This window comes from Homalodisca vitripennis, chromosome 6 (assembly GCF_021130785.1).
Source record: "Homalodisca vitripennis isolate AUS2020 chromosome 6, UT_GWSS_2.1, whole genome shotgun sequence".
Taxonomy (NCBI): Eukaryota; Metazoa; Arthropoda; class Insecta; order Hemiptera; family Cicadellidae; genus Homalodisca; species Homalodisca vitripennis.
Window position 1 is genome coordinate 117,966,834 of NC_060212.1, and position 14,910 is coordinate 117,981,743.

The following is a 14,910-nucleotide window of genomic DNA, read 5'->3' on the forward strand; positions in this document are numbered from 1 at the left end:
ATCGTCTTCATCTAGCTAGTTTGAAAATTAGTGAAACATCATGAGTATATTTTGTTATGTTAGTTTATAGCTTGTTGTAGCTTTGTTTTAGGCAATATCCTAATATGCAAAATTTTGGTATATTTTGTGCAAAAATTATATTTTTTGTATTAATTTTTGAAAATAATTGTAACCATAGTAACAAATTGAGGTACTTTTCAAAAATACAAACGATTTTGAAATTGGTTATTAATTTTTATTTTTTTGTAGTCCATATAATTTTCTATGTGTGATTTCTAAATAAAATTTATATTTTTTGTAAATTTTTAAAAATAATCGTAGTAAAATAGTAACAAATTTAGCCTTTCGTGTACTATTTGTAGTTTTTACAATATATATAATTTTTCTTCAAGAGAACCTGGATTTCATTATATATTTTCTGAAACTAGATAAAATGAAGAATTAAATTAACCCTTTTAGGACGAGCGGACTATTAATAGTCCGCACTAGTTTTGCCGAAGAAGACGATGCGGGCTTTCAATAGTCCGCACTAGTTTTACCGAAGAAGACGAGCGGACTTTTATGTGCCCGCCGGTTTTACGTTTGCATAATACTCACGTAATATCGAAAATACGATGAACAAAAATTAGTTTTCCTTGTAGAGGCACATCCTGAGACAGGAAATGGATGGAGTATTTCGGAACTTATCTTGGCCAAACAATACAACATATGTCTATTTTTAGAACAGCTGCACGTGAGCGCCTATTGTAGTGCCAGTCGGCGGAGCGCGCCAATTCCGTCTAGTTTGTTTACATTCAGTCACAGTGCGGTCGCGTTGACTATAGTTGATTGTTTCAGATCAGTTATAAACTTAGTGTTTATAGATTTATAGTGAAATGTGTTTTGTTCAACTTCTTTTGTGAATATGGATCAATTTAACTTAGCTGATCACAGCAGTGAACTGGACCGTGAGTTACAATACTCAGAAAGTGCATCTGAACACTTTGTAGTAATGTAAGTTTTTTTTGTTGTAAAACAATTATTTCTCAACCAATGTTAATAAAATTTTGTATTTAAACTGAAAACTATGTAAGAAACATAGTAATATTAGTTTCCCACAGTAAAAAAATTTTTTTTTTATCATAGTAAACTGAAGCCAAACTAATAAAATAAAAAAATAAAATAAAAATTCTAAAATTTTATTTAATTTTTAATTTTTCTGGTTATTGTAAATAGTAATAAATGCTACCATATTGTAGACAATTTAATTATGTACATGTGGATAAAAAATGGTGTAAGGACAATTTAAAATAATGGACTTATAATATATTTATCAAACTACTACATTTTGCCCAATTTCACCGTCGTCTTCTTTGGTATGTTCGCTATGAAATATGGTCACGTCAAAAAAATGCGTACCTAAAAAAATAACCAAAATTTTTGTCGTCCTAAAAGGGTTAAATTAATTAAATTGGTTATCTCAGATTCTAATATTTATTAAATTATCACATTTTATCAGGTACAGTACACATTTTTTACATTCAGCTGTTATTTGTCATTGTTATAAATCAGTAAAATGAATAGATAACGGATATTGCCAGTAAAAAACTAATACTTATGAGTAACAATTATTAGTATGTGCTTATATCTAAAGATTTTCAAATAAATAATAACATAGGATATTTCAAATTTCATTGTTCTATCATAAACAAAACAACATTTTCTTACAGTATAACTAAACACTTCATTACCAGACCTGCAGAGGCTCATACAACTACTACCTCATGGGTTAAGAGGTTAATCCATGTAATATATAATGTAATCCATAACTAAATTAATGGTTCTTGGAGTAACTGAGAAAATTGACATTTTCAGTCCAAGAAATATAGAAAACGTGTTCTTATTAATAGGTATATTTTGTTTAAGAACTAGGTTATTTAATGCAAACATTATTGAAAAATCTATTATACCCGGACAACTTGAAATCTCAACTTTTCATCTGATTTTACTTCACATATCCTTTAACCTTTAATTAACATTAAGAAAGCACCAAAAATTAACTGACAAATAATACATATATATTATATATATGGGTTACATACCCGATGAGTCCAGCACATGCGGCGATATTGCTGTCTGCTTTGTCCGTGTCGTAGGCCACCATAGTAATGAACTGGATGATGAACGGAACATGAGGCTCCAGCAGTTGAATGTCAGGGTTTGGGGTAGCTTCGTCACCCTTTAGCCCTTGAATGATTCCAGTGTATGCCTCAAATATTCCCTCCCTTAACTCGTTTAGGTAATCTACCATGTCAAAATCAGCCTGAAAAAAAGATAAGATTGGTTTAGTTATAAATAAAATACAACTGGCAGTGCGGGAGCTGGACATTGGCGCCTTCAGGATTCTCCCGACAAACCCCCTGTGTGGCATTATAGAAGTCCAACAGCAGGCCAGAATCTTTTATTTCTAAGTCTTTAAGTGGTACCAGATGCACTTAGTCAGTAGTCTGGATTGTTCAAGCATTGTTCTATCTTCCTGTTTCATCTTTCTCCCATTTTATAAAAAATAAACTTCAACAAAAAATAAAAAAATCAGGATGTACACTCCTTAACTTAACTTAAACACATTCAAAGTTTGCATCACACATTTTTAAGGCATTATTTGAAGCTGGAATAATTACAGCAACATTAAAACAATGTAAAATAAGAAACATTATAATAGCCCACGGCCATGATATGGACACAGCAAGTCCCTTTTGATTAAATGATAAGGAGTGAGATAGAAGTGATGAAAATAACCCGAAAGAAGAAAACAGTTTCCATAATTTTGAAATTAATTTTTCATTTTAAAAATGCAATTCTTCATACTCCTAATAACTTGTATTTCTGTTTCTATATTTAACTTGTCTTTAAAATGTTTAACCCACAATGTTTTAACTGTTTTTATAATATTTCTTTTAGTTTGTGTATTGTTATGTATATGTTATTGTTATTTCATTGTTGCACAGTTATTAGTGTTCTACCTTTGTATCTATTGTGTGAACAAATTATTCTTATTCTTATTAGGCATACACCATTTGAAACAAGTTCTTCTGAAAAACAGTTATGTACTGGGAAAAGCTTAAGAAATAAAGGCATTTTTTTTATTCACTTATATATCAAAAGTCCACCAACATGGGGCAAACTAATGATGTGCCACAGCCTAATCTCAAATCCACTGAATCCAATAAAAATTTCTATGTATTTGCCACATTACTAATTATTTAGCAATACAAAATTTATTGATTGCTAAAGCGTGTTTTTTCATACTTTGTTTTAAAAACCACAGATAAATAAAATATATAATGAATTATAATAGTATTACGAGAATGTGGGAGAATGTTCCAGAAAAACAGGCCAACATCCGATACAAAGGGAATGTGACCGAACACTTGAGATCCCTGACAGTAACAAAAGGAAATAATAGGAGAATAGCGCATTTGGAGAGAGTGTGCGCTCAGTGGGTTGGACCAGTTTCTTTGATTCGGCCGTCACCACCTCTCCAAACAAACCCTAGCACTCTCTTCTCCATGGTTTTAAGAAGAAAGGACAGACATATCGGTCTGAAGGACTTAGACCACTCCTGCTTCAGTATAAACACCTCCCAGGATACTCTCCAGGACAGATGAATATACCCAAGAGCCATAGAGGCCAACCTCCGCTGCAAGAAAACCAGCCTCAATCCGTCTCCCCAAGGAGCTTTATAAGGATGAAACAAATTAATCATCTACTCAATCCTACTGAAGGTTATTACAAGACATGCCAAACTCCATTTTGAGTGAGTGGTGCACCCCATAGGCTGCATGTCTATTTGAAAATGACAGCTGATCAACAGTACTGATAACAAAAACGTGTTTACGATGAAGTTAGTGTAAGAAAACACATTAAAAGATAACCAAATCAAGAAATTATCCTAGTTTTGTAATAAATAGTTTACTTATGGATTGTATTTTATAAATCTATGTACATTTATTGACATGATTCTATTTGCAGAAGACACTTACCTCATAATTTGTGGCACATAGAAATAATTCCTCTACGAAATATATATCCTTTATAATCTATTAAATGAAAGTAAATTGTATAATAGATTATATATACATTTAAGTTCTTAAAATATAACAATTTATCTGAACTTACAGAAATAACCCTGCAATAGTATTCATGGGTTACGTGTTGAGTTATCGGACAGTCTTCAAAGGTTTGAGAATGTCAGATATTGGTTTCATGATTTTATTTAAATCAACGTTAGGCTAAAAAAAACTACTAGGATATTAAATTTAAAAATCATGAACCCTTTTATAAGATTCCGAATTGGATTTGATAATTCTGGATTTGACTGTCACTAGATCACTAGGATTGACACCAACAGAAAAAAACCAACTCACCCTGTCAACCTGTGCTTGAGAGGCTTGTACCAAGGTTTGTAAAACAACATCCAAGTATTTCTTGAACTCTGGGCCAATACTTAAAGCAATGTCTCCAAATACGGACAGAATCTGTGGTTTTACTGATCTGTGCACTGTGCTATCCTGTAAAGAAAAAGTTTAATGTTATAAATAACATAAGTAATTTTCAAATTGACATAAAAAGTAAAAAATAATAGATTCAAAACTAGTCTGAAAACAAATTAGTGGTAATAATTAGAATATTGCCAGTTTTTACAAAAAAATAAAAGTATTGTATAATAATGGTTGAAGGATCCGTACAAATAATCAACAATTTGAAATTGCAGCTGAATGCTAAGTTTATGTATATGGATTAAAATAATTTATAATGAAGGTCTGACCTTCAAAATGAGTGAAGAATCAAGAACCTGTGAGCATTCAGGTTATAATACGTTTTTAATCAAATCCTATTTTCCTATTTTATTGGACTAGGGAAATTGGTGTCCAAGATCTTCACACACTTTGTATCCTGAAAATGTGTGTATGTTAGTATTAGCCAATTCAACAAAAATTCTTAATAGCCTAAACTTACAAAATCTTAAGAAATTTTGACATATACCAATTTGTACTTTTACGAAAACACAAAAGAACAAAAAAAAAGTCATAATTAATAGAAAAAATGCATAACTATTTAGGTTTTTTAATATGAATTTATAATTCAGTACATATTAATATTTAAAGCCTGATTAAGACATCACTGGTTTACAGTTCATGCATTTCCATGTCAAGCTTGTATAAATATAATATACAAAAATATGAACAATTTTATTTCAATTTTGTAGACAACTCTAGTCTAGCAATACAAGATGAAAATTATTACAGGAAGAAAATAAATTAGGCCTAATGCATGTTTTATATAAAAGAAATAGTGGTCAATCAATTACCTTACTTTTGAGCCTAGAGAAATAGTTTTTATCAACACGTAGGTTATTCAGGCTCCTACATTCTATTATGAAATTTGATTAAGAGTAGCTCTTGTATATTTTTTTTAAGTTGCTATGAAATTAAAATTAATTACTTGTTCTAAAACGTCTATGATACATGAAAAGGGATAAAACAGTTAAAGGTACACATAGAATACTCACTCCAAGATTTTCTAATAACAGAGTCATAATTTCGTCACAGTAGGGTAAAGCCTTGGACTTCAGAGCTCGACATATATCACCTGTCAAGCCAACAGCAGAACCACACACCTGAAAGAAGAAAATAAAATTAGATCTCTTTTGTATGAATAATGTTGTTCTTTAGAAAAACATTGTGCATGAGTCAAAATTTTTTATAATGTATGATACTGATCTTTTCATACTGTATATTAATTAAAAGAATACAATGCTGTTATTACATTATTTGAAAGCATTTGTTATCAAATATAACTGAGGTGTCTACGAAAACCAAAAACAATTCCCTGACTTTTACAAGTATTGTATTTATGTTTTACAGATTAAAAAGATTATATCTTATGACATTACTGTTTCTGTGCACTTACTGATATATGCAAGCATATTATACTTAAAACAAGAAGACATATAAGCGAATAGACTTATTTAAAAAAATAAACCGTACAATTTTACTAAAAGTTCCACACTTTAATACTATTTTTTGTATTATCAATTATTATTATTATTAATGTTTCCTAATACGGCACCTATATGAACCTATCTAATGAATTAAAATTCGCTCTTTAGTTCAAGTAAAACTAGTTAGACTATATAAACATCCATATTTTTCATTTTACTAGGATATTTTACGGATAATACCAGTCCTACCAAAAAAAACTTACTTGGTATTCTGCATGATTCTTAAGACCAAGACACAAGAACGGTTTGAAAGCATCCATATATTTGAGGAATCCTTCTCCCAGTACTTCGACTAGTGTGGAGACAGCCATGATAGCATCTTCCTGTACTCCACCAGACTTGCACGAGTTAGAGTTGAACATTTGCAGGAGTGCTGTCATTATAGCGTCCGATATTTGTGGTGCATCTTCAGGCGTCACTTTCCGAAGTACACTCTGCAACACGTAAAGTCACTTTAAGCACAGAAACTGGTAAGACTATGATGCACTAATGGAGCACTGGAGAATTTACATATAACTACAAGCCACAGTCATAATATGTAATATAGCACATAACAAAGCAATTAGAAAAATATCACAGTTTATTGTGAACTAATATGTACACTGGTTTAGCACTTAATTGAGTATAACTACTGGTTCCCCATAATTGAATGGGTTCTACTCTAGTACAATTCTATACGCCAAAATTACAATGCTTTGGAAAAAACCTCATCTATCCTGACAAAAACATGTTCATTACTTTGTTAAATATAATATGGGAAGTCTATTGAGACATTACTTTTATATGTTACGTAAAGCAACAAAAGATTATGAAAATTTAAAATTGCAACAAAAGTTCAATTTGAATAATGAACTCAATCATATTTTTAATCACTGTATTGATCGTAAAGCTTAAGTTAAATGAACTTGATTTACATAAAAGGAAGTCTCTATACAAATTTGGCAAAAAATTAAAATTACAGAATTTTTTTACTTGTTCTTCAAGTTTTAATCTTCAAGAAAATTTAAACTTTAGTATGGTTTTGAAATACAGGGTTTCCCAGAACTCTTACCAACCATTTCAGGTATTATTCCTGGACCAGAAAAATAAAAATATAACATTCAAAATGTTGAAAACTAATAAATTCCTTGCAATAATTGCTTTTCAACCAAGCTTGCATATTGTGAATGTTTTTATGTTTACTACTAACATACTAACATTACCAAACAAAAATATATCATTTGCTGATTGTTAAAAATTAAAATTGAATAATATTTTATTCCTTCTGAAAATACCTGAAGTGTGGCACACAACAAGCTCTGCAAGTCGTTGTACTGGGCTCGGTCTGTGTGGCTCTGGACGTGGTTCTCCATCTGCAGCACCTGGTTCAGTCTTTCCAGTATGACCATTGTTGTCTTCTGTACGGTGACGTAGCAATCACCAGGAGAGTTCTTCACCATTTCCATCAGAGCTTCATAAGCTGCTGATCGAAGATTAGCCTACAACAGAATTATAGAACCGTAAGTTTGATATCGAACCCAGAAATGAAACTGTTACATAAAATACAGACGTAATTTTCACCCACAAATTATCTATGTTCAGCAAGTTCAAAAATATACTGATGTTATAAAATTAAGTTCTTGAAATACAACATCCATCATACGGTTCTTACCCTACACTGAAACTAACAGAGATGATACAATAAAGTGGAGCATTATTTGAAATAAGGGAGATCTTGTTTGGGTTTGACAATATCGTGTATACTTAATAACAGGCAAAAAGACAGCAAAACATTGATGTAATGTGCCAACACACCTGAGCACCATCAGGTCTGTCAGTGGTCTCCAGGAGCCGCATGATGATGAAGTCAAAGTACTCAGAGAGACAGTAAGTCTCGGGTGACGTGCCCTCCTCATTGCCCTCTACAGCCTCGTAGGCAGCCTCTGCCAGTCCCGTGAATGCCCAGCACACATTGGCTGCCACTCGAGGCTCTGCCTTTAACCCGTTCACTAGTGACTCCAGCAGAGGCTTCAAATAGTTGTCGTTTATCGCCGCCTCCGGTATAATCTCACATATGCGGGCCGAACGTCCAGGCAGCCGTGTCTCGAACCACCACACTCGAGTCGTACATCAACTCTATCAGTGTAGGCATGGCCTGCTCAACCAGGGGCCGTAGGGTTGCATTTTCTAGACCTCCCAATATTGACCCTGTAACAGATCATTTTTACTCTATAACAAGTTTGTTATTTATTACTTCTAGTCATTAGAGGTTTATAGATAATACTAAAAATTATTAAATTAAATTAAAGCAGAACAAATTAAACCCACAACAATAAATCGGCGATCATACAATTATACCAGAAGCAAAAATACTGTGCGACGTAAGAAAGATCTAGAGGGAAAAAATTCAAACCAATGTAACATGAAAGATCAAGTCATATGAACGACTTACCAGGATAAACAAACATTTCATTTATTCTCTCAGTCACAATTGCACTGATTCTAGATGTAATGAACACAACAATTGCATGGAAAATGTAAACACCATCTCAGGTAAAAGAAAATTTGTCAAATAATTACAACATATTACCACTATCACACAACTATCTAGATTCTAGAGTATGAGTAATGTCCACAAGATTGCACCACCAACTGCATAGCTATCTTCTAGACATTTGTAACATAATAGAACACCACTAACATAATGTAACAAAAATAAACCAGCTGATAATAAGAAAACGAGTATACTCGGGTGTGGTGTTTGCTAGCAAAACTAGAATTGCATGACATATCTTGGGCATGGTGGTTAAGGGGTTAATGGTTAGTATTAAAACACATAAAAAAGTGAGTCCAATCACTAATGACTCAGAAAATAAGTTACTGTCACCAGTGATTATGTGACAGTTGACAATTATATTTCTTTGTTGTTTAAAATTAGCTCATTCCAGATATAGTTGTCACACTGTATAATATGGTACACTAAATATATTCTACTGATAATATAAATGCAGGCGATGTACACAGTACGAAACATGCTAACCACTTACAGAATTGTTTCTGCTTCTTAGAGGATTAGATTACACTGGTTTGAACATTTCAACTCTTATATAAATATTTATCGAATTTGTGCATATTTATTATTTAAAATTAACTTTTGAGAGTGAAAAATATGCCCAAGATAAAAAAAAAGAAAAGTTGTTATTGATGGAAAAATGAACAGTGACAGGAAACAAATTATAGATGCCTAAAACTTAAATAAAAATGAGTAAAGAAGTTAAGAACCAAATATGGAATACTGACTAGGCCTTACCAAATGCCATAAGGGCTGCATCTCTAAACCGCCAGTTTGTGCTCTTGATGTTGTCTTTGACGAAGGGGAGCACGTATGGTACGATGGCATCCTCACAGCATGTAGCCAAAAGCATGAGACACACTCCTGCTGCTTTGCTGGGGTTCCAGTCATCCTCATCATCAAATTCTTCCTGTAACCCCATTATTGTACTCAACTTAGATTCAATAAAACTCAATGTACGAATAATTTTATTTATGCATATTTACTGTACACAGTTTTTTTTTTTTTTTTTTTTTTTTTTTTTTTTTTTTTTTTTTTTTTTTTTTTTTTTTGTACAGAAACTAAATAGAAAAATTGAAGCTAATACTCTTTCCCTTCATTTGGCACCATTATATTTTTTATTGTATGGCCTACTAACGGAAGTAGTACATCAATGTTCGTCAAGGATGCGCATTGTTTTAGAATTAGCTTAAAACATGCCAACAGACAGTATAAAAATGCAGTATCATAATATAAAAAAGTAGGTAAAATAACCGCTATACTCATGATGGTATTTTGCAATTATTTGAATTGAAAAAAAAAGAAAAATTGGAGCCAATACTCCCCCCTTTTATTTGGCGTCATTATATTTTGTACTGCATGGTCCACTGATGGAGGTAGTAAGCCAAAGGTTCCAAAACAAGGATGTCAATTTTTTTAGAATTGATTCAAAATATAAAAAAAAATCTTTTGAAAACAGCATAAAAATGCTATTTAACTGTTGGAACAAAAAAAAGTATTTATGTTGATGGGATCAATAAAAAAAGCAAGTTACATTTTGTAAGAATACACACAGTTATTTCTTTTGACCAATTTGTTACTTAAATTAGGTTGAATTAATATTTAATTATATTGAACAATTCCACACAATTGTGAGTAATAGATAAGTGAACAGAACTGATTCCATTTACAATAAAACTGAACACTAGAATATAGAATATGAATTATGCAGAGTTCACATAAATTATATTATAATAATAAATTTGTTTATTAGTAGTAAAACAGGTTAAATGCATTGACAAAGTCTAATTCAGCTACAGACTAAATAATATTGTCTGTAAATAATATTTGCATTGTCTTTAAATAATATTTAATAAGTATAGACAATAGACAATATACTTTATTTTACATATTCTTTGAGAACAGTAAGAGAGTCATAAAAAAGGTAATTATACAAATCAAAATTACCAAAATATTATATATATATATATATATGTATATATATATATATATATATATATATATAAAATATAAGACATTAATTGTCTAGTTGAGAGTTATACTAATTATATCATGAGTTTATCTTAAAACAATCATTAAAAGTCTATTTTGTTAATAGAAACTCATCAATATTATATAAAGGGTGTTTTAACAGCCACTCATAAAGTTTATTGAAGAGGGTATTTTTCAATCAGATGTTTCAATTTGTTATGCACTTTTAAGCCAATTACAACATGACTGACTATTCAAAGATTTGCTCAGTCGACAATCATCATCATCATCATCATCGTCAGACGTTTCCGTTCTCACGGGTCGTCGTACACAGCCTCCTCCACTTTAGTCTATCCTTCCAGGTCTCCTCTTCATCCACCTGTATTTTCTGTAGTCCCCTTCTCTCTATGTCTTTCCACACTTGGTCCTCCCATCTTCCTCTCGGTCTTCCTCTTGGTCTTCTTCCTCCTTCCTCCTTCTCCAGTGCTATTCTAGGCATTCTATTATCTCCCATCCTCTTCACATGCCCCATCCACTGTATTCTTCTTCCTTCCATTGTCTCTTGCAGTGAAACTACCTTCAATCTTTCTCTGGTTATTTCGTTCCTTATTCTATCTCTTCTTGTAGTCTTCTCTATCCCTCTTAAAAATCTCATTTCTGCAGCTTGCAATCTGCTTAAATCATTTTTAGTCCACGTCCACGTCTCTGCTCCATATAATAAAATTGGTTGGAAATAAGATTTATACATCAATACTTTTGATTCTTTTCCAATGTTCCAACTCCACACAATCTTCTTCACCATATTGAAAAACTTTCCACTCTTCCATATTCTGTTTCCTATCTCTTCTCTTATTGTGCCCCTATCTGTTATGATACTTCCTAAATAACAGAATTCCTTCACCTTTTCAAGTCTTTTTCCTTCAACTAACACGTCTTTGTTATTTCCATCCCTTCTCTCTACTTTCATTACTTTACATTTTTGTATGTTCATCTCTAAACCATATTTCTTCGCCACTTTTGCCCATTTGTTTAACTCTCGTTCTAACTCTTCTTCCCTATTTTCCCATATCATTATGTCATCCGCATATGCTATTGTCTTAAGTTCTTCTGCTCCTCTGTTTCCTTGTACTTCTAGAATAATTTCATCCATTATAATATTGAAAAGGAAAGGTGACAATATGCTTCCCTGCCTTACTCCTCTCTCTGTTTTAAAAGTATCTGTATATTTATCTTCAATTCTTACCCTGTTTTTACATATGCCGTACAGGTTCTTTATTCTTTCTACTATTCCCTCACGCAATCCTCTCTTTCTCATACTCTCCCATATCCTTTCTCTCAGTACCTTATCATATGCCTTCTGTAGGTCTATAAACGCTACCATTGTATCTTTTCCGTATTCCCACCTCTTTTCTAACACTTGTCTCATCACAAAAATAGCATCCACCGTTGACCTACCTTTCCTAAAACCACATTGCTCCTCTCTTCCTGTTTCTTCCAGTACTGGTCTAATTTTCTGCAACAGTATTTTTTCATAAATTTTGGTACAACAGTATGGCACAACAAAGTTATTCCCCTGTAATTCTCGCATTTTTGCTTATTGCCTTTCTTAAAAATCGGCACTATTATTCCCATTTTCCAGTCTTCTGGTATCTTCTTTTCCTTCCAAATCACTCTCATCACTCTGTACAACCATTGAATTCCCAATGGGCCCGCCGCCTTTATCATCTCAGCCGTCAGCTCGTCTATTCCCGCAGATTTCCCCTCTTTCATCTCTTTAACCGCTTTTTCCAATTCGCACATACTAAAATCCTCTTCATCTTCTGTCTCCTCTGTCATATCTCTTCTTTCCTCTTCATTTTCTGTTCCTTCCAGTAGTTCCTTAAAATACTCTTTCCACGTCTTCAAAACCTCTTTCTCCTCCCATTTGATTTCCCCTGAAACATCCACCACCTTAGTCAACATTTCTTTAGGTTTCGTCTTGTTCCTTATCACCCCATAAAAAATCTTCTTATTTCCTTTGAAGTTTGATTTCAGTTTTTCTTCAAAAACCTTCCATGTCCTCTCCTTTGCCTCCTTCATCATCTTTGCTGATGCCCTTGCAAGTCTCTTCCATTTATCCCTCTTTTCGTTTGACCTATCCTTAACACTTTAAATGCCAAGTCGGTCAGAGTTTGACCGACGCCTATGATGTTTGTACAGATAACTGTCGGCCATACCTGACCGACAGCGTTGCTACGCAACAGACAACCATTATGCCCGTCCTGTATAATGCACTACACTCTAGCGGAAATTATCAAAAACTACGTGACCTAGAATGGACATTGGCTATTTACAGAACACTGTTTCAGTTCAGATACGCTACAATAAAGTGCTGTTATATGGCTCGAAAGATAGAGTTATTTCTTTAGCATCTCGTCGGCCAAAGATGACCGACAGATGTTTTTTGTAATTTTGGTGTAACATAATTTTTGTTATTATATTGTAAAAAATAGTAGTGATTATAGCAAATACTATTACCCCTGTGTTGCATTATAAAATTTAAAGGAAATCAGCAATTTGTATGGTGCTTTTCTTGTTTTTTAAGATTTAAAGATGTTGTTTGTAAAATAATATACGTATTATGCTGTAATAAAATATAACGTTTTTATTATTACCACACAAAAAGTGTTAATTAATTATTAATCTGTAACCGAGAAGGTTACTTACCATGAATATCATAATGTACAGTATTATTTAGAATTATACTGTCAGGAATAAAATATTCATACATAATTCAGAACATTACTACAAGCTTTCTTATAGCTTCTTGTAAAGTTGGCTTCCTTATACCTAAATTACAAATATAATTAACACTTTGTGACATAAGGTTTTTTGTTAACTTACCACAAATGAATGATCTAATTTTAATGTCATTTCTGTATTACATAGTACATTTTTCATTTGTGAATGTCCTTGAAACATGTTTCACATAAAAATGGTTTGTCAGGACACACGCTACAAAAATGTATGTGACTTTTGTCATATTTCTTGCTACACTGCGGCCTCTCTGTTCGGACAGTTTTTTGATAACACATTTTGCAAACTTTCCTAACTCTGTGTTTTTTTTGCACCTTCTCCAACCATAGCAGATGATGTTAGATAGTGATGCCCAGTCCTTGATACTTCAGGAATGCGTGGCGTTTCCTGCAAACACATTAAGGAGCAAGCTAGCTGTTCTTTGAATTTTGTAATCGAAATTAAGTGCTTCTTTTTAGCATTGGGAGGTTTTTTTGTTTTCAAAAATGTATTGTATGCCAACCAGCTGTTAACCACAGAAGTACCAAGAACGAGTTCTTCACCTACTTTGTGGTACCATCTCATAGTCTTTCTCACAGCGGTGCTGTATGAAGACATCTGATCAGAAAGATCTATGCCTACTTTAGCCTTATTGTAGGCTGTGACAACAAGTGGCTTTTAGTAAAGACGGCTTGTCTGGGTTTTTGGATGGAATTTCTACATATTCCGGTTTGTGCACAGTTGACAACATTAAAACTTCTCGTTTATCCTGCCACTTAGTTATAAGGACCCCTTCATCATTTTCTAAACAAATCATTTCTCCTTTCTGGATTTTTTCTTTTGTCAAGTCTTTTGGAATGCCCTTTTCGGTTTCGTCTTAAGGTTCCACAAAGATGAGTTTGTCTCGATAACAAAGAGTTTGCTAGTTGAACAGAGGTATAATAATTGTCAACATATAGGTTGTGGCCACTGTTCAAATGGTTTTTGCCATGAGCTCCATTACTACAGAGGTAGCTACTGAGTTGTCTGTTTGCAGCAACGGTACCTTTCCCCATATAAACTTTTATACCATAAGTATAGCCAGTTTTGTCACAAAGTTTAAATATTTTAATACCGTACTTATGAGCTTTGCCAGGTATGTACTGGCGGAAAAGTAACCTACCACGGAATGGTATCATTGTCCTCATCGATGACAAGGTCTTGTTCGGCTTCTTTTTAGGTTAAAAAAACATACCATTTATAATAGAAAGCAAGGGTTTTATTTTGCCGATACGCCCATCTCTTTGCAGATTGTTGTTATCATTGAAGTGCCAAAAGCGTAAAATTAATTGGAATCTATTTCGGCTCATTACTTTTGAGGGCACCTGAGAAGCTGTATAAAGCATTTGTGGACCAATAATCACTTATTCGGGGAAGTGTTACTAGGCCCATGTACAAAAGTAGGCCTATAAACTTTTTCATTTCTTCTGGATTGGTGTCTCGCCAATCTTTAAGCCTACTCTTACGGCTCAATCGTAATTTAGAAATTACATCGTGAGCATTCCGATTTGTTTCTGTGACCATCAGATCA

General features: G+C 32.9%; 1 protein-coding gene across 1 annotated transcript in view; it reads right to left on the reverse strand.

Moving 5' to 3' along the window:
* The window catches only part of LOC124364802 (importin subunit beta-1), a 47,470-nt gene that overhangs the window by 13,602 nt on the left and 18,958 nt on the right, over positions 1 to 14,910 (reverse strand). The window contains 8 exon segments of the mRNA XM_046820565.1: positions 2,082 to 2,302; positions 4,407 to 4,550; positions 5,552 to 5,659; positions 6,247 to 6,477; positions 7,318 to 7,521; positions 7,838 to 8,101; positions 8,103 to 8,230; positions 9,333 to 9,504. Of these exon segments, the coding sequence (XP_046676521.1) occupies positions 2,082 to 2,302; positions 4,407 to 4,550; positions 5,552 to 5,659; positions 6,247 to 6,477; positions 7,318 to 7,521; positions 7,838 to 8,101; positions 8,103 to 8,230; positions 9,333 to 9,504 (1,472 nt within the window).